General features: G+C 34.4%; 1 protein-coding gene across 1 annotated transcript in view; it reads right to left on the bottom strand.

Annotated features, from left to right (window-relative positions):
- Window positions 1–26,439, bottom strand: part of TECRL (trans-2,3-enoyl-CoA reductase like) — a 161,905-nt gene that overhangs the window by 29,357 nt on the left and 106,109 nt on the right. The window contains exons 3-4 of the mRNA XM_004456725.2: window positions 25,478–25,522; window positions 12,283–12,386 (exon numbers count right to left, since the gene is read on the bottom strand). Coding sequence (XP_004456782.1) covers window positions 12,283–12,386; window positions 25,478–25,522 — 149 coding nt within the window. The remainder of the gene's footprint in view (window positions 1–12,282; window positions 12,387–25,477; window positions 25,523–26,439) is intronic.

Here is a 26,439-nt window from a genome sequence, read left to right as displayed (position 1 = left end):
AGATTTTGGACATTCTGAGCCTCTTATCCTTCCATAAGAGTTTGATTATTGTCTGGTGCATTTCTACAAAGAAGGCTATTGGAATTATGACTGGATTTGCAGTGAAGCTGTAAATTTCTTTGGTAAAATTGACATCTTAATGTACTTAGTCTTTCAAGCCAAGAACATGGAACATCCTTCCATTTATTAAAGTCTTCCTTGATTTCTTTTACCAGTGTTTTATAGTTGTCCATGCATAAAACATTTTCATCCTTGGTTGCATTTATTCCTGGATATTAGATTATTTTGGTTCTTATTGTAAATGGAAAATTTTTTCTTGATTTCCTCTTTGGAAACACTACTGATTTAAGTGTGTTGTTCTTGTATCCCACCACTTTGCTGATTTCATTTGTTAGCTCAGCGAGGTCTAGTAGAGGATTTTTTAAAGAATTTTCTGTATATAGGACCATGTCATCTGAAAATAGTACAAATCTTATTTCTTCCTTTCCAATTTTGATGACTTTTATTTCTTCTACTCTGCAAGAGAACTAGCAAAGAACCGCAAGTTTTCTGGCCAGAACTTGGAGTATAATATTGAAAAACAGTGGTGACAGTGGGTGTCCTTGCTTTGTTTTTGATATCTGGGGTAAAACTTTCAGTCTTTAACCATAGAGTATGATGTTAGTTGTGGGGTTTTCATTTATGCCCTTTTCATTTTGAGAAAGTTTTCTTCTATTTCTAGTCTTCTAGACATTTTTATCAAGAAAGTATGCTAAATGTTCTCAAATTCCTTTTCTGCATCAATTGAGATGATCATGTGTTTTCCCTTCATTTTTTAAATTTGGTCTATGACATCGATTTTTTAAAATTTTGAACCACACTTGTATACACGTTGAATGTATTCAACACGTTCATTGTATATAATTCTTGCAATGTGCTGTTGCGATCAGTTTTCTAGTATTTTTGAGAATTTTTGCATCTATGTTCATAGAGTATATTGGTCTGCTATTTTCTTTTCCCAAGGTATCTTTACCTTACTTTCATATTAAGGTGAATGTTGGCCTTATGAAATGAGATAGCAAATGTCTCTTCTTGTTAAGTTTTTGAAAGAGCTTGAGCAAGATTGGCTTCAATTATACTTGCAATGATGGGTAAAAATTGCCAGTAAAGACATCTGGTCTTGGAATTTTCTTAGTTGGGAGTTTTGATTACTAATTCTACCCTTTAAATTATTATTGATCTGTTGAGATCTTCTATTTTTTCTTGATTCAGTCTGGTAGTTGGCATTTTTCTAGGAAATTCTCCATTTAATCTAGGATATCTAATTTGTTGACATGTGGTTTTTCATAAAATCCTCTTTAATCCTTTTTATTTATATGAGGTTGGTAGTACAGACTCTCCTGTCTTTTGTGATATTATTTGTGTCTTCTCTCATTTTATCTTTGCCAGTCTACCTAAATTTCTCAATTTAATTGATCTTTAAAATGAACCAACTTTTGGTTTCATTGATTCTTTCCATGTTTTTATTTTTTTATTCTCTATTTCATTTATCTCTGCTCTAATCCTTGTTATCCCCTTTTTTCTGCCTGCTTTGAATTTATTTTGCGTTTCATTTTCTAGATCCTAGATTTGTGAGTTCAATTCTCATTTGAGATCTTTCTTCTTTTTTAATATAAGCATTTAGAGCTATATATTTCCTTCAGAGCATACACAAATGTTAGTATGTTGTGTTTTTGTTTTTGTTCATATAAAGATATTTCTTAGTTTCTCTGTGACCTTTTGGTTGTTTAAGAGTATGTTGTTTAATTTGCACATATTTGTGAATTTTCCATTCCTCCCTCTTTTAATGATTTCTAGTTTCATTACATTGTAGTCAGATAAGATGCATTTTATGATTTCAATGTATTTGAATATATTGAGACTCAGTTTGTGACCAGTGTTTAGTTTCCTTGGCTACTCAAGCAAATACCATTCAATGGGTTGGCTCAAACAACAGGAATTTAATAACTCACAGTTTTGAGGCTAATACAAGACCAAATTAAGATATCATTAAGGTAATGCTTTCTTCTTGAAGACTGTGGTATATTCTGGGACTGGCTGCCAGTGATCCTTGGTCTTAAGGCTTCTCTGTCAAATGGCAATGCATATTGCAGCTTCTTCTGGCCTCTCTCTTCTCTTCCGGGTTCCACTGATCTTCGTCTTTTTTATTCCCACAAGTTTCTTTTTATTATCTGGATTTTATTCTGATTATAAAGGATTCCAGTCATAGGATTAAGACTTATTATGATTGAGGTACACACATTAACTTTCTTACAATGGGTTCACACTCACAGGAATGGGTTAAGTTTAAGAACATGTTTTCTGGTGTACATGCAACTCCAAACCACAGCACTTAAGAATGTCTGCAAGCACTAGCAGTGAATATATATCCAATTGTGTTGCCTGAAGTGTTCTATATATGTCTATGTGGTCTACTTTGTTTTTAGTATTGTTCAAGTCTTCTATTTCATTTTTGATCTTCTCTCTAGATGTTCTATTCATTATTGAAAGTAGTGTGTTGAAGTCTCCAGCTATTACTAGAATTGTCTATTTCTACCTTCCTATCTGTCAATATTTGCTTCATATACTTGAGGACTCTGCCATCATTTGCATATGTATTTAAAATCATGTATTTTTGATGAGTTTCCTTCCTTTATCAGTATATAGTGAACTTTTTGTTCCTAATAAAATATTTTTACTTAAAGACTCTTTTATCTGATGTGAAAACATCTATCCCAGTTCTCTTTCAGTTACTATTTGTATGGTATAATATTTTTTTCTTCATTTCCTTTTCAACCTACTTATGTCTTTGAATTTAAGTTGAGCCTCTGATAAACAGTACATAATTGGGCCATGCATTTTTTTCTCATTTTGCCAGTCTCTGCCTTTCATTGGAGAGTTTAATCCATTTACATTTAAAGTGATAATGTAAGACTTTATTCTGACTTTTGCTGTTGGTCTTTGTAAATCTTGTACACATTTTTATCCCTAAATTTTTCTCTCTGCCTCTTTGTCACCAGGGTTTCTGATGAAAAATCAGTACTTGATATTACATGGACTCCCTTGTACATAATATGTTGTTTTTCTCCTGCAGCTTTCAGAACTCTGTCCTTGTTCTTGGCTTTTTATGGTTTGACTGTTATGTTTCTGGACATGATTGTTTTTTAGTTTGTCCTATTTGGTGATCACTAGACTCTTGAATGTTTATATTCTTACATTTTATTAAATATAAGAAGTTTTCTGTTATTATTTCTTTGAACATTCTGTCTGCCCTTTTATCTCTTTGTTCTCCTTCTGAGATTCCCATAATATGCATATTGTTACATGTGATCCTGTTCCATAGTTCTCTTCAATTCTGTTCACTTTTTTTCATTCTTTATTTTTCTGTTCCTCAGTCTGAATCATTTCAGTTTTCTTGTCATCATGTTCACTGATTCTTTCTTTGGTTAGCACCAATATTCTGCAGGGACCCTGTAGGGAATTTTCATTTTAGTTACAGTTCTTTAACTTTAGTATTTTGGGTTCCTTTCTAAAATTTCTATCTCTTTATTGAAGTTCACATATTGTTCATGCATTGTTTTCCTGATATCCTTTAGTATTTTTTCAATGTTTTCCCTTATATTCTTGAGCACAATGAAGATTCTTATTTTTTACTATCTTTGTCTGCTTTTCTTTGATGATGGTTTTTGTATTTTATCTCATTCCTTTGGATAGTCAATCATTTCCTATTTCTTCTCTCTCTTTTTGTCTTGTAATCTTTCGTTGCACACTGATAATTCTGGGATATAGTTCCTGAGCCTTCTTTTCTCAAATTTTATATCTAGCTATTGATATGACAGCAATATCTTGGAGTGCCAGGAGCCAACATAAACAAACAAACCAATGCATAAAGCACCTTTATGCATTAGCTGGTGCTTTTCTTCAGAGTTCAACTCTCTCACCAAGAAGTTCGGACAGAGACAAATGTAAAGTGTTGGATCTTCCTGATCCCAAATCTTATCCTGGACTTCTGCCTATTCATGGCCTTAGGTATTCCCCCATTTTCAGGTATCTAAATATCCTGTCTCCTCCCTATGAGATGGACTTTACATCCATGCTAAGTGCTCTATTGTCTGTTTAAATTTAACAGTAGTTTTCCCAGGCCTCTTTCACTTCTTCATTCCTTTTTTACCTTCATTTTTCCTACACTGTTTTAAATTTCCACAATCTGCTTCCACCTACTTGTGAAGTTCTTATAATTTAAGCCAGATGGTAGTTTCCTGGTTTAATCTTTCAAGCTGCCACCAGATAACTTGGCAATTAATTACAGGGACTTAATATGTGCATAGAAGGTACTCTGCTCCTTCCCTAACAGGACCAAGGATCCACAGTGGGAGCACATGCTGCTCCATATTACACTGGAGAGCAGGAGAGGAGAAACAAGGGCACTAGAATCTCTTCTACTGTTTTTAAAGCTGTGTGTTCTAGATTTTTCACTTGCCCACTATTAGAAGCCTTTAACTGTTTTCCAGAGTTTTGAGGAAGGTGTCTCTGCTGGTTTTGCTAGTTTTCAAAGACTCTGTGATAGAATGGCACCCTGGAGGATCTTATTCCACCATGTTGTTTTACCAGTTGTCCCATACCTTGATTTTAATGACCTAAGTGTGTAGTTGAAAGGACTGACTTATAAATTCTGGAGCTGGAGACAATTATATGTTTGAAGAAAGAGAGACATTTGGTGTATGTAGAGGTAATAATAAGTATTTGGAAATGTAATAGAAAACAAATCCATAGGTTTACACAGAGTTTATTTCCTTGAATGATTTCTGAGAACTTTCTAAAGTTGATGCTCGACAATTATTTGATTTTGCTTTTATGCTAAATCCAGGTAAAAGTCATTCTCTGGAGTTTTTAGGCAGAGATGGAAAAGATGATTTTCCACTGAGTATTAAAGGAGAAGAGAAAGAATCATGACAACAACAAATTTACAACTTTTACTATTTTGCTTTGCTTGGACTATTTTCATCATTCTCTGAAGAAAAAAATGTGAGTCTGGACCTGTTTATGTAGGTGTGCACATTGATAATAAATTATATTCTTTTCCCTGGCAAAGATTTCATTGAGGTATGTGGCTAAACTATATGCTATATATGCATGATATATATATATACACACACACAAACACATTTATTACCCACATAATATTTATATGCATTAATATATAGTTACATATATATGTGTATTTTGTCAATTAAAAGTTTTTATTTCAGTGATACTTATCTCATGAGCAAAGAAAGACTTACTGCCTCATTGCTTAGGGTACATGAAGGTAAGAGCAATAAACCACTTGATAAATTCAGTGTAAAAGCTAACTTATTTGATAACGTATATTAACATACAGCTTGAAACATGTCTGAGTACTTATATGTAAGGTGAAAATGTTTACAAAGTTTGAATATCTGATATTCGGGTCTAGTCATTACCTTAGAATAATGAGGATGATTATAGATTTTTACAACTAAAAGTTTAAGATACTTATTTCAGTATCATCGAATGTAGTAAGTCAAATTTGAATAAGTTCTTTAGAAATATACCAGGAATGAAAAATGTGAATAACAGGTAACTTGAACCAAATATCACTTTTTATTTGTTAATAAAATTGATATCACAAATATGAAACTTATTTGGATCAGAGAAAATTAAACTATAATCTTGTCTCCTTCATCTCTTAAAATAAATCTAAAGAGGCCTTCCTTACTTACAGTAATATGGTCTAAGAGACCAAGTATTTTATCACAAATATTTTTCTTGCTGAATCAGGGAGGTTAAAAGAGTAGTAAAGTTGTGAATGATATATCCTAGAAGCTTGATAGAATGACTTTTGGGTAATGCATCCCTCAAAAAAAAAAAAAAAAAAAACACTGGGGGACAAAAAGATGAAAGGAAGAAGGTTTTATTAAACCTTGAAAATAATCAGAAATTCATTTCAGAATAAGGAAAAACAAGGGCCAGATAGACAAATATTTATAAGACAATCTCCTAAAAATGGAATTGCCTAGCTTCTACTAAAAGGCATAGAGGAGAAAAAATAGAAAATTAACAAACATACATATACAAAGGTATATAAGCCACTCCAATAATAATAATTTATAAATAATTTATAAATAATTTATAAAGACTAATAATTTATAGAGACTTAATAATTTATAAAGACTAAATAATAATTTATAAAGACAATAATAATAATTTATAAAATTATAAATATATAATTTATAAAGATTTATAAATATTAGTAAAATATTTTAAAGTGTTTCCAATATTCAAAATAAGTGGATATGACTGCCATTTAATTTTGAAAATATAATCTATATAAATTTCCAATTTACTTCCATTATCAATTTCTTTTCATTTTTCCCCTTTGTAGATAGCTCTTTCTATTAAATTAATATGTTTCTTAAATGTAATACTCATTACTTCTACTATGTGAACAAGGACCTGAGTAGTTTGTAGAATACTCATGGAGTCTTCAATTTGGCATATGCCTAACATGAGAAAGGAAGAAGGCAATATGTCTTATAAAATATAAAATGAATCCTGTGACTGTAATTGTTGTTACAGATTAGTGAACATCCATGTGCTTTGACTGTACTTAATACACTTTACTTTTTAATCCCTCAGTCCTATCTTTTTAAAGATTATTGTTGCTTTTAATTTCTTATTTTCTATAATTGGACTTAGCAGTTGAGGAGAAAATTAATTGCACATTTAATATAATTGAAAATTAACAACAAAAATACAGTAGTTGTTAAAATAAGAGAACTACTAAATAAAAATGATAGAATTTATCCAAATTCATATCAACAGCAATTTGTATTTTTGTACAATTGAAGCTTGTATCATACAAGATGAAGATTCTTTTATTTTAGTTTATTATGTAAATTAAGTATAATCAAGATTTCTATTCCCAGTATTCAGTTAAACCATCTTAATGATACCAGCAAGAAAAATTTGCCAAAATATTCAAACAAAGAAACAGATATATTGTTTTATAGGCTACAGAGAGCTACATGATCATTAAAGAATTAGAAGGTCAAGATTTTTAAAATGGGATCCAAAGAAGTGATTGAGCCTCAGATGTTGAGTGACTTATCATGATCTTACAATTATAAAATTAGCAGCTATGAACCTGATAAGCTAATTAGAGCCTTTGAATGTGCCTGAGAACAAAAAGACAAAAAATATTGATCCTTAATCAATAAGCAGAGGTCTTATAACCCTACAGAATTTGAGATAGGACACAGAACAGATACATTCTAGTAGTAAGGGTAAAGTGGAAATAACCCTTTTTTCAAAGGCACTGAATCTCAGGATGAAATAATTTCAAACTCTGATTGGCTTAAGATAATTTGCATGCAAAAGGACCATTCTTCCATTGAAGGACAATAAATCATCTTTGAAAAAAAGATACCATCTTAGCCCTCCAATTATCTTTAACATTTTATCACATTAAATTCCCTGCAGAAGTATGCAGGTATACAAGGAATCAAGATATTTTGACCAAAATCAGCAGAACAGCAGATGTGCAAATAGGTGAATTGAAGATTTGGAAAACAGAGCTATCAGACACAGATTTAAAAATCTATCTTTTACATGTTTAAATATATAAAATGCAGGATTGAGAATTTCAACAAATATCTGAAAATCTTGAAAAGAAAAATATGAAAATTTAATATGAACCTCATAAATAAAATACAGAAATAATAAAGTAGAAGCAATAGTTGAAAAGATAATGACAATTTTTCAAATTAAATATACTTATCAACCCATATGCTCAGATATTACTATAAATCCAGAGATAATAAATAGATATATAAACATAACTCTGCATCTAATAGTCAAGTTGCTGAAAACCAAAAGAATGAAAAATTTTAAATTGCACAACAAAAAGTCATATTACGTTCAAAGGTGCATAGCTGAATTTTAAACAGAAACAATGGATGTCAGAAATCAATATAATGAAATTTTGTGAAGTGAAGAAAAAAAATAACTGCTAAGCTGGAATTATTTTTTCTGTGAAAATATTCTCCAATAATAAAGGCTAAATAAGCACATTATTTTTAAGAGAAACAAAAATTGAGAGAATACATTAATGGCAGAAATAAAATTAAGCAGTAAAGATGTTCTGCAGGCAGAAGGGTAATGATTCCAGATATAAGCTCAGCATTGGAAGAAATAAATAAATTGCAGCAGAAAGTGTAAATCTAAATAAATATTTGTATATATAAAATTATAGTAATGTATTGACCTGAAAATACATAGAAAGTTAATATATACCACAATAGCAAATGAGTCAGGAGGGCATTAAATGGAGCTCATGTATCTAGTGTTTGTGTTATCTAGACGTATTTTTACATTTGTAAAGTAAAATTGGGCAATTTATATTAGTTTCTAATATTTAAGCATGCACATTGTAATCTCCTGTGTAACCACTGGAGTTTGTGAAAAAGAAAGTATAAGTACCACAATAAAATAGGGACAAACAGAAAAGAATGAAAATTAATCCAAAAGAAACAAGAAAGAAAACCAGAAAAGAAGCATAGAATATATGAGGAAAATTGAAAGAAAGCATTATGTGGGCGATTTTTTAAATACACAAAAGTTCATCAGTCTTTACCATAAAAATAATAGACTGTTATTTAATGTCAAAACATAAAATTCTTAAACATTTAAAATAAAATATGGAAGATTTTTGAAACCAAAGGTGGTATAGGGTTCTTAGAAAGAGCACTGAAAGGACAATCTTTAAAAGGAAACATTGATGAACTAGACTGCATCAAAATTAAAAACTTTTACACAGCAAAAGCCTGTTAAGAGAATGAAAAGAAAAGCTACAAACCATTTATCAACAAAGGACTTGTATCTGAAATAAGGGACTCTTAAAACTCAATAGTATATCCCAGAGAAATAAAAACTTATGATCATGCAAATATCTGTATACAGGTACTTTCAGCAGCTTTATTTATAATAGCAAAATGAGTGAATGGTTAAACAAACCTCATTACATCAACACAATCAAATACTACTCACCAATAAAAAGGAATCAAGTGTTAATGCATTCAACAACCAGGATGGATCTCAAGGGCTCAGTGGGAAAAAAAGGTCAATATCAATAAATGTGTAATTCCATTTATCTAACATTCTTGGCATGAAAGCATCATAGAGATGAATAACAGATTTGTAGGTGCTAGGAGAAAGGGAAATGTGGGCATGAATATAGAGTGGTAACGTGCAGGAAGTCATTTTATATTAATGGAACAATTCTGCATTTTGATTTGGTGGTAAGATATATGAATTTACACGCGGGATACATTTCATAGAATTATATAAAGTACATACACACATAAAATAATGTATTAAGATGGTAGAAATTGAATCGGATCTGTACTTTAGTTATGAAGATTATTATATTACTATATAAACAATTTATCATGTCTTTCAATTTCAAAGTTAAATGAGGTAAGCATTTTCTCAACAATTGTAACAGCCCAGTAGTATCTGACAAAAAATAGTATTAGATATCATAATTTTGACCTTCCTAAATTAAAGAGATTATTTCTAAAAATGTATTCTAAAGACAAAGCTTTTTAAATAGGAGCCCATTTTAGTACATTATGAATGTACAAGAATGTTCTATGTGGCAAATATTGCTTTTTTTGTATAATTGATATAAAGTGGGAGTGATTGCAAGGTGATGTGCATATTTTTAACATTTAATAGGAGTGACTCATTTGGAGCAAAAAGATGTGAACCATAGTGTTGTTTTAAAAATATTCAGCCTATTTCCAGAGTTTCTTGTCACCTAGGTGACTTTACTCTTAAATAGCTATATTTTTTATTAGTACAATGTCATAGAATTTCACCGCTACACCTTTTCCCTCCTCAGTCCTTATCCAGATGACGCAGTTGGAATGTCTAATGAATACACAGCTAATGCAATTCACTCTGGCACAATTTCCATAAAGAGAAATCCCTTTTTATTATAAAAGTGGACAAAATTCCTTTGATTATTTTAATCAATGAAGATGATATTTTTCTTCTCTAAAATATATTTTAATAAATGTCTGTAGATACCACATTTAAGTATTGAAAATGTTTGTTTACACAATGCATTAATTAATAGGTTTTTTCTTAACATTATGATGGACTTCACAAGGATTCAGAGTATCTTAAATTCTTCACTTTAATTGCAACAAATCAGTTCTTAAAATTTCAGTAAACTTTGGAGACTAAAACAACTATTTAACAATGAAAAACATCTTAAATATAGTTATATAAATTATCTAAATTCAGAAGGGGAATCATACCTCAAAAGCAGAGATGGTTATAAAAGTAAAGTATGTGGAAATATTTTGATAGATATAAATTTGAATTTTCTTTTAGTGAATTCAATAGTAATATTTAAATTGGCCCATACTTGTAAAAGTTTTTTAAATTGATAGTTTAAATATAAGTAAAATTTCAAAGGAGTATGAATTCTAATGGTTATAAGTTAATGCTGACAGAAGGAAAGCCATTTTGAGTGGAAAATATTAAAAGGGTCATCTCATCACAAATACGGAAAAGTAGAATGTAATTAGGAAAAAAAGTTATAACAGTTTAATCAATACAAATACAAAAAAATTTAAAATTGTTGAAAATAGAAAGATCGCATTATTCTTTATATATCAATGTCAATTAATTTTTTTCCTTTCAGTCCCTATTAATACATATCCCATGATATTTCCTCTTGCTGCTGAATCTAGTCCATCTACCTATTCCATCACTTATGTGTCTTTTAATACTTTGAAGTAGGTCAAATGTTTTCACTGTTTCTTATCCCTCCATGTCTTTTAATGCAGTCTTCAAACTTATAATGTTCTTGGATTTATTTGCCAACACTTTTCGAGCTCCTGTTGTCCTCCAAGAAACAAACCTCTAAAAGATAATCCCAAACTCAAAGAATCTTACTTTTTGTGGGCACTGAAGTTGTATTTACTCCAGATAGACATGTTCTTAAATTTAATCCATTCTGGGGGTGTAAACCCATTGCAAGTAGGACATTTTGATGAGGCTACTTCAGTTAAGATATGACCACCTCATTCAGGTAATCCTATTGTAGGAGTCCTTTAAGAGTGAATAGAGAGATAGAAAGAAAGCCATGGACAAAAAGCTGAAAATCAGTGAAACTCAGATGAGAAGGGAGATACCAGCAGACACTACAATGTACCTTTGCCTGTGGAAGAGGAGCCAAGGATCACTGGCAGCAGTGCTTCCAGGAGAAAGCATTGCCTTCAAGATGCCTTAATTCAGACATTTTTTTCTAGTTCCAACCATAATTGAAAAAATTCCCATGGTTTTAATCAACCCATTTAATGGTGTTTACTTTGAGCATCCTAGGATACTAAAATACTTTTTCACTTTCAGAATTTTCAAATTTCCTCCCATTACTTGAGTACCAAATTTTTTACTGAATATTTTATTTCCCTTCTTTCCAGCACCAAGAAGTTCTTTAATATCACCAGGGTTTCAAAGGAAAAAGGTGAAGAAAAGCAATTTACTGCCAAGGCATAGGGCAAACTGAGACAGGTCACTCTCATAGATGGAATGACATTTTAAAAAGTTTATCTTCCTTTTTATAAATGTGGGTTTCCATTGCAAAAATGATTGGAACTTGGGACACTGCAGACTTGGTCCAGTGGTTAGGGCATCTGTCTACTACTTGGGAGGTCTGCGGTTCAAACCCCGGGCCCCCTCGACCCGTGTGGAGCTTACCCATGAGCAGTGCTGATGCACTCAAGGAGTGCCGTGCCACACAGGGGTGTCCCCCATGCAGGGGAGCCCCAAGCACAAGGAGTGCACTCTGTAAGGAGAGCCACCCAGCACGAAAGAAAGTGCAGCCTGCCCAGGAATGGCGCCACACACACGGAGAGCTGACACAACAAGATGATGCAACAAAGAGAAACACAGATTCCCGTGCCGCTGACAACAACAAAAGCAAACAAAGAACACGCAGCAAATAGACACAGAGAACAGACAACTGGGGTGGGGTGGGGTGGGCGGAAGGAGAGAGAAATAAAATAAATAAATACATCTTTTTTAAAAATTGGAAATTTTAAAATAGCATTTACACAACATTTAGTAAATTTATTTGTCGTGAATGGATTTGATAGAAATAGTCCTTCTGTCACCAAATTATTCACAACAAATGTAGTATATATATATATTGCATTTCAAATTGATACTTACTGTGGTCCAACTGACCTGTTGACCTAGGTCAGTAAAATAGAGTGTAATAATGGAGGAAGCTGCAACACTTTGAATCCTGATATAGTCCTTCAATAAAGGCCCACCTAAAATTAAATAGGAAGGCAATATTTTAATGCAATTTCAATGCATAATGAAAAGGAATTTTTTAATGTGAAGCCAGTGGAAGCTAATGACAAAAATATCACAATACTTGGCATATCTTTAAAATAAAATAAAATGTGAATACACCCATTTTATACAGTATGTCTGACAAAATTTTAACCACACAGTGTCTTCCCAATGCTACCTAACAAAATTCAGAAAGCATTTTATTTAGAAAAACTTATAATATTAGAAAATATTCTAAGCAAATCCATTGAAAGATTTTCCAGAAATATAATTTTGGGTGACAGTAGACCTAAATTCAAATCTCAGCTATTCTTTAATGATTTTATTATAAGATGAATTAGTATAGGTAGATTCTTTCATTCCAAAGCATAATTTATTTTTTAAAAGACCACTCTGGATAGTTTGTGAATAGTGGAAAGAAGGGAACAAGGAGATCACTTAGGAGGCACTCAAAACTGATCAAGCAGATGATAATGTTTGTTTGGATTAGGGTGGTAATGGTAGAAATGGCAGAAGTGTTAAAAATCTGTCAATTCCTGATATACATTGAGTAGGTTCAACATGCTGACAAACTGGAAAAGGAGGATTCGGTGAAAGACAGCTTTTATGTCTTTGACTTGAGCAATTGGGTGCATTGTTACCACATTACAAGACATGAAAAAGACAAGGAAAGGAGCATGATTTGGAGTGAAAAATGAGAATACTAATTTGGGTATATGCGTGATATCAATTACACACATAGTAGCTCAAGTAGGCAGCTGAGTTGATGTGTCTATAGATATGTGTATGTCCTTAACCTTTAAAGCCATGGGGCATGGTGAGATTATTTATATATTCAATTTGGAAAAACAAAAAGGAAACTAAACCTGAGCTCACCAACACTCCAGATTTTAGTAATAGTAAGTGAAAGATACATGTATGGTTACTGAGAAGGGGCTGCTTAAGAAATAGGAGGAAAAGAGAAGAATATCTGTGTTTTAAAAAATGTGTAAAGGAAATAGTCCATTTCTTAAAAATAAACAAAAGTCCAGCCCAGCATGTGTGTACAGGAAGATATGTACAAAAATGTGTACAAAAAACGCCATTTTCAGCATGAATTGTAATAGCAAAAATTAGAAACAACTGAGATTCTTCAGTGAGACAATTGAGAAGTATACTTTGTTATATTTAAACAAATGTAAATCACTTTTGGTTTTGTTAATTTTCTCTATCATTTTGTTTTTAAATTTTTCATTCTCATTTTCATTTATTTCTGTTCTAATCTTTGTTATTTCTTTCCTTCTGTTGCTTTAGGGTAGGTTTCTGTTCTTTGCTTAGTTCCCCAAGTGTGTAGTTAGGTCATTGATTTAAGTTCCTTCTTATTTTTTAATTTAAGTATTTAGGGCTATAAATTTCCCTCTAATTACTGCCTTTGCTGCATCTCATAAGTTTTGATAATTTGTGTTCTCTTTTTATTTGTCACAATATATTTACTGACTTCTCTTGCAATTTCTTCTTTCACTCACTGATTGTTTAAGATAGTGCTGTTCAACTTCCATATATTTGTGGATTTTCAAGTTCTCCACCTGCTTTGATTTCTAACTTCATTCCATTATGGTCAGAGAAGATGCTTTGTATCATTTCAATCTTTCTAAATTTATTGAGGCTTATTTTGTGACACAACATGTGGTCTTTCTTAGGGAATGATCAATATGCATTTGAGATGAATGCATATCTTTCTGTTTGGGGGTGCAATGTTCTGTATATGTCTGTTAGGTCTAGTTCATTGGTCATATCATTCAAGCTTTTTTTCTCTATTAATCATCTTTCTAGGTGTTCTATCTATTGATGAGAATGGTGTGTTGAAGTTTCTAACTACTATGGTGGAGGTTTCTGATAGTACTTCAGGTTTGCCAGTGGTTGCCTCATGCGTTTTGGGACAAGGTGGTTAGCTGCAAATAAATTATGATTGTTAGTTCTTCTTGGGGGATTGCCCCTTTTATTTATATATAGTGTCTTCTTTGTCTCCTATAGCAATTTTTTACTTAAAGCCTATTTTAACCAATGTTACTACAGTTACCCCAACTCTTTTATGGTTACTATTTGCATGGAATATCTTTCCATTCTTTTACTTTCAACTTAGTTGTGCCTTTGTGTCTAAGATGAGCCTCTTGTAAACAAAAAATAGTTGGGTCATTCTTTTTTAATCATTCTGCCAACCTGTGTCTTTCGATTGCGGAGATTAATCCATTAGCGTTCAGTGTTATTACTGTAATGGAAGTACTCACTTCAGCCATTTTGTCTTTTGGTGCTTATATGTCATATCATTTTTGTCTCTCTCTTCCTTTATTGAAACCTCCTTTTTTTTATAGGTGATCTTTTTTGATGTAGCTGACTAATCCTGTTCTCATTTCTATTTCTGTATTATAGTTTTAAAATAATTTCTTTGTGGATACTTTAGGGTTTATATTATACAACATACATCCATAACTTACTAATTGGAAAAGATACCAACTTAGCTTTAATAGCATACACATTCTCTGCTCCCATATCCATCTCTTTCCCCTCTTTATGTTTTTGTCCTACTTGGCAACTTTACATTTGCATGCCCATTGTCAGTAAATATATCTATACAACTTAAAAAATTCTTTAAATTCAAAAAATAAAATAACAGACAAAAGGTAGCTTAGCAAATTTTGGAAGCACTACTTTTAAAACTCCTATTCAAGCACATTTATCTTATTTAACCTTAAAATAAAACTGTTGTTTCTTCAGTATTCCAAAAGATGAATAAATTTGTACAGATTGATTAAAAGGTATGACCAAAGTCATCTTGTTAATGAAAAAAATGTAAAAAAAAAAAAGCTTGATCATATTTCTCATAAAACTAAATCCCATATCATTTTTTCTTTTCCGTACCTTAAATATATCATAACATTGCTTTCATGACTCCATTTTATCTAATGGGAAATAGGTACTTAATCTTTTTGAGAATAACCTGTAGGTGACAAATCACTTTTCTCTTGAAACTTTCAGGATTTTGTCTTTATCTTTGGCATTGACATTCTGATTAGTATGTATCACATAGTAGGCCTTTTAGGATTTTTTCTGTTTGAGTGTCTTGCACTTCTTAGACCTGTATATCAGTACCCCATTTTCCTTACATTTTCAGTTCTGGGACACAGCAGTTCAGATTAACCTTCCTTCATCCCTTTTCTCTGAGGTTTTTCTGCCTCCAGTTCTTTTTGTTAGTATAGCCCGTCTCAGGGAACCAGATAGGGTCTATCCAGAAAGTGTGATTAGGTGGTCCAACCAACAGAATCTGGACTGAGTGAGGGTACAACAGTTCTGGCCAGAAGTTCTATCATGGTCTTTCTTCCCCCATTCCCACCAGGAACCCTTTGTATGCAGCACTCCTCAGCGTTTTCTGCTTCACCCTCAGTATTTGTGGACTTAGGTCCTTGTGCCTGGGTAGGCATAGAGTTCTCACTTGTTGCTGTGAGTCTCTCTACAATCTCCATGTGTGGTGGGAGGGACCAGGGCCATGCTGCCCCTGTGCAACACCCATGCTGTATGGGAAAAACGAGGGGGAGGGGAATGGGGACCCACCGACAATCTGGAATGCAATTTTCCTACCTGATCTTTTTCTTTTTCTTTTTCTTTTTCTTTGATTCAGCATTTGTGGAGTTCTTGTCCAGTCTCCATAGTCCTCAAGAGTTCAAAGCAAGTGGAATTTGTAATTTTATTTGCTAAATCTATGGGGAGCCTTTTTCAGAGGATGGCTTTCATCACCATGTTGATGATGTCACTTGATAAATCTACTTTTAATGGCTGAAGAATTTAGATGGACACTCTAATGTATTTTATTCTCAAGCTACTTTAATGAAAACCATTCCATAGTTATATTTCAAATATGTCTGTTAAATGAGATTAACACCTATGGCATAATATTTTGTACTGATACACAAAAAGGAAATCTGGTATTTCCTTGGAAATGTAAATGAAGTACTGAGTTCAGCAGATAAGATATATTGGACAGTGAGAATTCAAAAATATTATACAAAATTCCCAGCCTTTATAATCCCTGGGACTATGGATAAATTAGGATATCACTGCTGTGACTAAGTTATATTATGTGGCTTTTAAAAAGGAGATTATAGAAGTAGGGCTTAGAGATCAGAAACAGAGGAAATTAGAGATTTACAGCACTAGGATTAACTGTGTCTTTGCTGTCTTGAAAAAAGAAAACGGGCATAAAGCAAGAAATTCAGGTGGCCTGGGAATTAAAAGCATCCCCCAAATGAGAGTAAAAATGAACAAGGGGGGGGGATACAAAAAGGAAAAACCTGAATCCTGCCTATAATGAACTTGGAACTTTTTTCTCAAGAACATCTAGGTTGGAACTCAGCCCACTCAACACCTTAATTTCAGTCTTGTGATACTCTGACCTGAGAATCCGGCCATTCTGTGGTTGCAAACTAATAAGTGAGTATAGTTTTAAGCTGCCAAAGTTTTAGTAATTGGTTACATATGAATTGTATTAGTCAGGGTTCTCTAGGAAAGAAAACTAACAGGTAAATAGTATGAGCTTTTTAAAAACAAGGAGGAAATATTTATGACCCTTACAGTCCTCCTTTCTGCAACTGGTCATATGATCAAAGTATATATTTATCACTAACTTCTTCCACTACTTATTCCATGTCCCCTTTACCCTCAGCAAGCACCTCAGCTGGCCATGGCTCTTTGCCTAGTGGGGTGACCAAAACATTCATTCCTGAAGATTTTGGGCCATTGTTAGTCCTGTTTGGATTGCATTGTTGCAATTTTACCTTGACTTTAATCACAGGGCACGGTAGTACTAAGAGATACCCTACGGGATCTCCTGTATTCTAGACAAACTTTCTTTACCTCCATTGTGTAGGTGCATCCCTATTTCCCCTTGATAGTCAGGATCATTTTCACTTCACATTAATCCCTTCTTGCCTATTGATTCAGAAGAATGAGGAGCCCAAAGTGGCCAAGTTGCAGTCTTAATTTCCAGTTCAATAAAATCTTTGTTGTGCTCCCTGGTAGAAGCATTCCTCATTAGGATCTGTAGTCCAGCAGAGCTCAAGGTTGCAGGGACAGGAAGCAAAACTTTTCTTAGTGGATCACTAGGGGTAATAGTGAGTAGTACCAAACTCCCATTTCCACTCCTTGATAAATGGACCCAGGAATCCTGACAATGGGAGAAACAGCACCATAGATTGGATGCTGTTTTAGAGCATACACAACTTCCTGAAAAACATAGCTCCAGCCCTGCAAGTTTCTACCACCTAGCTGGCACCATAGTTGAATTTTGAAAAGGTCATTCCACCCTTCTATCAATTCTGCTGCTTTAGATGATGGGGAACATGGTAAGACCAGTGAATTATTTAAACATATGCCTATTCCTGTACATCGCTTGCTGTGAAGTGGGTTTCTTGATCTGAAGCAATATTGTGTGGAATACAATGGTTGTGGGTAAGACATTCAGTAAGTCCATTGATGGTAGTATTGGAAGAAGCATTGTTTTCAGGAAAGGCAAGACCATATTTAGACAATGTATCTATTCCAGTTAGAATAATTCACTGTCCCTTCCATAATGGAAGTGGTCCAATGTAATCACTTGGCCATAAGGTAGTAGGCTGGTCACCTCATTGAATGGTGCCATAGCAAGTGCTGAGTGTTGGTCTCTGCTGCTGGCAGATTGGGCACACAGCATTGGATGTAGTCAAATTGGCCTTGGTGAGGGGAAGTTCATGTTGCTGAGCCTGTGCATAGCCTCCATCCCTACCAGCAGGGTCACTTTCTTTATGAACCCATTGGGCAATAACAGGAGTGGTTGCAGAAAGAGGTTGAGTGCTAGATAAAGAGCGGGTCACCTTATCTACCTTATTATTAATATCTTTTTCCGCTGAAGTCACTCTCTTGTGAGCATTCATGTGGGATAAAATATTTTCATGTTTTTTGCGCACTCAGAATCATCTATTCACATATCTCTTCCCCAGACTTCTTTGTCACCAATTTTCTAATCCTGTTCCTTCTAAGTCCCTGACTATCCATTAAGACCATTAGCAACACCTCATGAATCAGAGTACGATGCACCTCTGGCCATTTCTCCTTCCAAGTAAAGTGAATAACCAGGTACACTGCTCAAAGTTCTGCCCACTGGGAAGATTTATACTCATTCCTGTCTTCAGGGACGTCCCAGAAAGGAGCTTCAGTGCTGCAGCTGTCCACTTCCAGGTGGTCCTAGCATATCACACAGACCATCTGCAAACCAGGCCTGAGTTTTGTCTTCCTCAGTCAACTGATTGTAAGGAACTCCCCAAGAGGCCATAGCTGTGGGCTGGGAATGAGAAGGTAACATGGCAGAAATGGTGACCATGGGCACTTCGGCCACTTCCTCATGTAACTTACTTGTGCCTTCAGGACCTGCTTGAGGCCTATTCATATATAACACTTCCACTTTATGATGGAGTGCTGCTGTGCATGCACAACTTTATAGATTGGTGGGTCAGAAGATAGCCAGTTCATGATAAGCAACACAAGTATCATGGTAATTTGGTAGTCCATGGTTAAACATTCAAACTTGAAGACCCAGTAGCAGTCCAAAAGTTGTTTCTCAAAAGGAGAGTAATTATCTGCAAAAGGTAGCAGAACTTTGGTCCAAAATCCTAAGGGTCTGCATGGTGTTTCTCCAATAAGGGCCTGCCAAAGACTCAAGGTGCTATCTCTAGTTGTCACTGACATTTCTATAACCATTGGGTCTGCTGAATCATATCACTCAAGTGGCAGTGAAGCTTGCACAACAGCCTGGACCTGTCACAAAGCCTTTTCTTGCTGATTCCCACTCTAAACTAGCATATTTTCTGGTCACTCAGCAAATGGGCAAGAGTAGCACACACAAATAAGGAATATTTCCAAAATCTGAAAAGTCCAAAAAGCATTCTGCCTCTTTTTTTGGTCTTAGAAAGGGCCAGATACAGCAGTGTATCCTTCATTTTAGGAGGGTTATCTGAACATTTCCCATACCACTGAACACCGAGAAATTACACTGAGGTGGAAAGCTCCTGTATTTATTTCCCATATTCTCTTATACAAATGCCTTACCAATAAGTCTAGAGTAATTGATATTTCTTGCTCACTAAATCTAATCAGCATGATATCATCAATATAATGGACCAGGGTGATGTGTTTTAGGAGGGAAAGACCATCAAGGTCCCTACAGACAATATTATGACAAAGATAAAGTGTGATATACCCCTAAGACAGGATGGAAAAGGTATATTGCTGGCCTTGCCAGCTGAAAGCAAACTATTTCTGGTGGTGTTTATTAATGGCAATTACAAAGCATTTGCCAGATCAATAGCTATGTACCAGGTGCCAAGGGATGTGTTGATTTGCTCAAGCAATGAAACCATATCTGGAACAGCAACTGCAACTGGAGTCATTACCTGGTTAAGTTTACAATAATCTGTCATTCTCCAAGATCCACCTGCTTTCTGTACAGGAGAAATAGGAGAGTTAAATGGAGATGTGCATCCTTCAAATCCTAATGGTGGCATGAATCTTGGCAATCTCTCCAGGAATCTGCTATTTCTTTTGATTTGTTATGTTGCAAGGTAGGGGCAGTTCTAGTGGCTTCCACTTGGCATTTCCTACCATAATTGCCCTCCCTCTACAAGTCAGGGATCCAATGTAGGGATTCTGCCAGTTACTGAGTATGTCTATTCCAATTATGCATTCTGTAATTTGGGAATTTACCACATAATGGACCCAGGGAGCCACGGGACCCACTGTGAGATGGCCTTCAATCACCTGACCACCGTTAGCTCCTACTCTGACTGGTGGACCACAGTGACGTTTTGGGTCTCCTGGAATTAATATCTAATAATCCCTGAAACTTCTGATCATTTCCTTTTCTCCAGTACACAGTTAACTGATAAAAGGCTGTAGGTCTTTTTGGAGAAAGCTGGGAGGAAGATTAACAATACAATTTTTTAGTAGTCCCCAAGGGGAACTGACCTTCCCCTCATTCAAGGGGTTCTGGATCTGTAAAATACCTCAAGTCTGTGAATTAAGGGATCATGATTCTTCTGTTTCTGTAATTCAAGTTAGAGTTTTACTGACTCACCCAGAACTATTTGGTTTATAGTCAAGCAGGAATTTAGCAGACTGCCCATCTATTTTACTTCTAGGTAACCCTTGGTCTATTAGCCAATGCCATAGATCTATGTGAGTCAGACTCTTGATTGCTGCTTTGCTTCTGCCTTTCATTGTGGTAGCCATTCCCACCTCAACTTTGGTGATTAAGTGCTGGTACTTGACTTCTGCCAGCCTGGGATCTGATAATCCCCATAGTGTTTAAAGATTCTAGTTCCATGATAGCAATTCCTACAGTAATATCTGATCTACAGAGAAAAGCGACCACAGAGCTCTTCAGGGAAGATGGATTTAGTCTTACAAATTTATTCCTCACAGTCCTGGTTAAAGGTGTATCCTCTGGACATTCCTGGAATAGGTGGACAGGTCTTAGATGTTGAATACATTCTAGCATTCCAATATCTCTAAGCTTTTGGATTCTCTCTTCTATTTTATAACAGGGTAAATCAGGAATCTTGACCCCAGGCATTGTAGGCCACCCTTTGGTCCATGTTTCAGCCAGCCACAGGAACACACTCTTAGAGTCCTTTCTAAGCCCTCACACTACAACAATGAATCCAGCACATCTGTTTAGTGGGCCCATTACCATAAATTCAGCCTGATCCAACTTTGTATTCCTTCCACCATTATCTCATGTCCTTAATAGCCATTCCCACAGATATTCCCCCTGATTTCTGTCTATATAAATTAGAAAATGCAAGCAGTATTTTTTAGAGTATAACATACTTCCTCATGCATCACACTTTGTACTAAACTTTTGGGGGCATTGTTGTGATTTCAGTCTAATGATAGGTCTGGAAGAGAGGAGGGGTGGTGGGGTAGGTAGGGAGAAGCATTAGAAGTGTCTTACAAGACAATTACCTCAGGGCATTCCCTTGCAGTTTCATCTGCTGAGACAGGATTAATCTCTTCAGTTGGGGATTGGATGACAGACACCCCAGGGCACGGTGGAGGTTGGGTGATGATTTCTTCAGGGCAGAGGAGAGGTCAAGACTCCTCCCCTCTGGGGCAGGCTGGAGATTAGGGCAGTGCCTCTTGAGGTTGTGTACTACCTTCCTCAAGGCAGGGAGGAAGACAGGATTACTTGGGGCAGGCTGGAGTTTGAATGATGCAAGCTTGGTATCAGGTGGTCTCTTCAAGGCAGACCATTTCAGGTTTATCTGGCAAAGTCTCTGCATAATTTAGAGTTTCATTGTTACCACTACTATCATCATCAATCCATGTCTCCATCCCAATCCTCAGGATTCCACTCCTTTCCAATAAATGCCCTCACTTTAACAGCAGACACCCTGCAAAGTTGATATTTTAGTTTTTCTTGTAACTCTGCTACCCATACAATGAGATTCTAAGTTTGGTTTTCAAAGATCTCAACTCTATGGATGCACAAAAAATGATTTTCTTTTAGAGCACACATACAAATTTTCACATCTTTCATGTAGTGTTTAAGTTGCAAATTTAAAGCCTTCAGCTCATCCCTTCCTTTTGTAATTGTATCAGTATATTTACAAATAGCCAGCCAACATCACTGTAACTTTTAACTCCACAAAACTCTTTTAAGGTGTTAAAAATACTCTCACCAGGATCTTGCCTCTTGTAAGGATGGAATAACCAATTCCAGTGGTGATATTTTTGTGTATCTCTGTTTCCAACTTATGCCATGGACTGTCAGTGACTTTTGGAAATGGTCATTGGTGCCCTTGAATCTAATCAAAGTAGAGAGCCAATTGCAAAAATCCAGAACAAATTCAGATATTCCAGGTTTAATATTCTGTTTCTTAAAAAAACACTTCTGGTTCCAAGGTATAATTTTCAGGGTTCTCTAGGGAAACAGAACTGACAGGAAATATCTGTAAATATGAGATTTAATAGAAATGTCTCACATGAACTTGGGAATGCAGAAGTCCAAATTTCATAGGGTAGGCTGAAAACCAGGGGCTCTGATTAAGATCCTTGATGAGGTCCCTAGGAGAAGCTGACTGTCTGAAGTAGATGGGAATTTTCTCTCTGAATTCTGAAATCATTTCCTCTTGACCTTCAATTGATTGGATGAGAAGTCACTCAGTGATGTCAGTCTCCTCACTTGATTATATATGTAATCAGCCATCTATGCAATCAGCTAATTGATGATTAAAGTCCCTGAAATACCCTTGTGTTACAATTAGCCAGGGTTTGCTTGACCAAACAAATGGGCATCATTACTTGGCATTATTGTCAAGTTGACACAGTCGCCTATCACATCAATCAAAAACTAATATCACATAGATTAAAGACTTTGATACTCAAATGGTGATTCATATCCTTGTAACAATAAAGTATAAGAAAAAGAAAGTGCTATAAAGACAAAAAAAAAAAAAAACATCTTTGGTCCACTTGTAAGTGTGCTGGAAACATCTTTTCTAACATAAAGAGAAAGAGAATTCATTTCTACTCCTTATCATACATGACTATTTCAAAAAGCAAGACATTGGCATTATATTTCAAAAATTTGGTCCCATCAATGTGCCATTTAGAAAAAATTCTGAAAAAGTCCAGACATATCATTAATCATACCACTCTTAGACTCATGTAATTGGGTCCCCTATCCTTGGCTTTCCATGCTTGTGTGCCTTTCCCAAGAGAGAGTTATATAGGATCCAAAGGAACATGCTTAACCAGAACCCATGCCATCTCTTTTAAAATCATGTTTCAGGCATCTAAGGCCCCTACATTTTGAAAAATTGTCTCAAACGTAACCTCTTACTTTAGAATTACCTACAAGAATGGAGTAATGCAGTACACACTCCAAAACAATGGGTTTCCCAAAGGCTGTTGTTTAAAGAATGTATCAGTTGGAGCCAGTGAATGGGAAGAGAAGGACCAACTTTATTTAGGTTTTGGTTTTCCAGCAGATATTACCAGTGATTGTAAGAATTAGAAATTCAAACCTATCCTTTTTAGGCTTTTATAAATTTATGCTAGCCAAGGTAGGAAGAGTGCATAAATTTTACTTGCCAGTGTGTATGCTAGATATATTGCAAAAATGGCTGCAATTCTTGACCATTCCATATCAACATAATTTAAAATAGGACTTTGTATCACCTATTATGAGACATTATCCATTTCCCCACCTTGAATCTGCCCTAACTTAGTTGTTTTCACTAACAGAATGTGGAGTAACTAATTGCCAGTTCTATGCTTTGTCTCAAGATATCTTGATTGCTTCTTGTCATTTGTTTGTAACTCTGCTTCCATCATGTGGACAAGTTGAACTTGCCTTCCAAAGGCTGGGAGACCATATTGAGCAAGGGAGAATTGCTGCAGTTATGGCATACTAGACTAGCTAGTCCTCATTAATCTTACAGCTGATTGCAGCTGCATGAATGAGCCTAGACAAGTTTAGCCAAGTCCAGTCAAGCTCTGTGGAACTACTGAGTATACACTCAAGAGCTAAACAAATGCAATATTTATTTTAACTCATAAAAATAAATGTTTTTCTATTTTATTAATATTTAGGTTTTGGAGAGGTCTTTTGAGTGAAAAAACTGAAAAAGACTCACACGTAAACATTGTTTGCAGTACATGTGTTCTGGCAAATATACCCTAGAGGTAAATACAGACTTAGGTCTGTTTGGGTGTTGTCTTTGTTCCTAGATATTAGTAGTTATTACTATGATTGATAAAGCTTCTACCTCATACTGATTATTATATTTCTTTAGGAAATTTAATGTGATTTAACAATCACACAAAAAAACATGATTAAGTACTTTATTAACTCCAGTTTATAAAAGAAGACCCTATAGATAGGTAAATAGAATAGTGAAGTTTAAAATTTTCATCTGAATGGCTCCAAATAACATTTTCTTTGCACCATATCCTGCTGATTTCACTAAATTAATTGACACATTTTTCAAATGCATCAACACATCACATCATAGTTCATACCAGAAAAGAACTAACAGAAACTCCCCTGATCCTAATAGTGTCCTTCAAATTGAATACATTTTATATTGATGCCTGTGGCATTCTCATAAATCAAGTTCAGAAAACAATATGACTATTTCATTTTATGTTATCTTATCATCCATATGTTGAAAGTTGTTTATGCACCTGGCACCTGTTAAGCCCTGTCAAGGCAAAAATAAACAGCAAAATTACTCTACTTTCTTGAACTTCAGCTACAGGGAATTTTTTTGAACATCTGAGCAAGGAAGAATTTGAGGTCACCAAGAAATTGTGATTCTAAGAATAACATGGATTTCCATGCATTTATCATACAGATCTCATAGAAAAATGGCAAGCTTATGATAGGAGTAAGTACAAACACAATATCTTCAGTAGATCCAAGGAAATCATCATTTTTCATTATATGCATGAGATAGTTGAGAAAGGAAAGCCTCAATATGGAGTAAAAGCACCAAAAAAAAAAAAAAAAGGCAGTTTGACAATTTATTGAACATCTTAGAAAATGAAATTCCTTAATTGAGAAGCTCTTATGGGTTTATTATTAAGAACTTGAGCTAAATATGCCCCAATTAACTAGTTTCTACTGTTTCTTACCTCTCTTATTCTGTCTTGGGACAGCAAATAATTGAAAGTGCTAAGCTGTAGCCCTGAGAATATATTTAGGAGGCAGCAGAATATGAGAATGTAGCACTTCAGTCTTTGGAGACAGGCAGATTATTAGTTTATATCCTGTCTTAACTATTCATTGACATTAGATATGTGAAAATTATCTCTTTGAGCCTTAAAATCCTCACCCATAAAATTAGGAAATGGACTTTTGGGAAGATCAAAGGAGAATGTTTTTAAGACACTTATCACAATGCCTTGCAATCAGTAAATGCCAAATAAATATTAGCTATTAATGATGGAAACAGGATTCAAAATTAAATAAAAAAGATAAGTCAAAGGTGCTTCTTACCATATTCCAGCTGCAGGCCAATCCGGGAAGGGTACCACTTTGGACCTATTCAAAGAAAAATAATCATGTTTAATTTTTATCATTGTGAAACATATTTTATAAATCAAGTGGTTTCCATTGGGAGACAGATTAGATTTTAAGAAATGAATAAAATAGTTATCTAGTAGTAGAATTGTAGACAGTAGTTTTCTTTGGCAGGGGGCTGGCAAGGAGTGGTAGATAGAAACTGGAAGAGTGCATGAAGGTTGTATCAAGGATCCTAGTAATTTACTGCTTCTTCTTTGGGTACTACTATGTAGGCATGTTTGATTTAACATGTCCCAAGCTGCATGACCCATGACTTGTGAATTTTACTCTGTTATTCTTCAATAGATAGATTATACATATTCATCTAAGACAAGGGACCTTTGCTCTCACTTAACATTTAGTTAATTTTGACAAATGAATATAGGTTATTTTCTCTATCATAAACAAAACATCTTTGGTAATATACAATATTGACTTCTCATACTATGAGTATGCTGATCCTAGCAGAAACATTACTTTTAGGATGTTTTCCTTAAACTTCCATTAGGAATAAACACTGTACTAAATACTACTATCAATAAAGAAATCAAAAACATCTTTATTATATATCCAATATGAAAAGTTGGTTCACAATTACCAGAAATTGTTTCCCTTTAAAAAAAATTTCATGTAATCATTTTAATGTCTCTATAGAAAATCAATTATTAACATTTGAAGTCCAATTTTAAACAAATTTAGCTGATATGTAATAAATTAAGTACAGAAGTTTCAATATAATATTCCATAATTGTCAAGTTTGTTTCTATAAATTGCATTTTAAAGTATCAGTAAGGATGGTGATAATGGGATATGACTAGAGTATTTGAATCAATTTCCTTTGAATTTACTGCTAAAAGACAACTTATACATGCAAGAACTAGCGAACAAATAACTTA

The sequence above is a fragment of the Dasypus novemcinctus genome, chromosome 1 (genome assembly GCF_030445035.2).
Source record: "Dasypus novemcinctus isolate mDasNov1 chromosome 1, mDasNov1.1.hap2, whole genome shotgun sequence".
NCBI lineage: Eukaryota > Metazoa > Chordata > Mammalia > Cingulata > Dasypodidae > Dasypus > Dasypus novemcinctus.
This window is presented reverse-complemented; position numbering and strand designations above follow the sequence as displayed.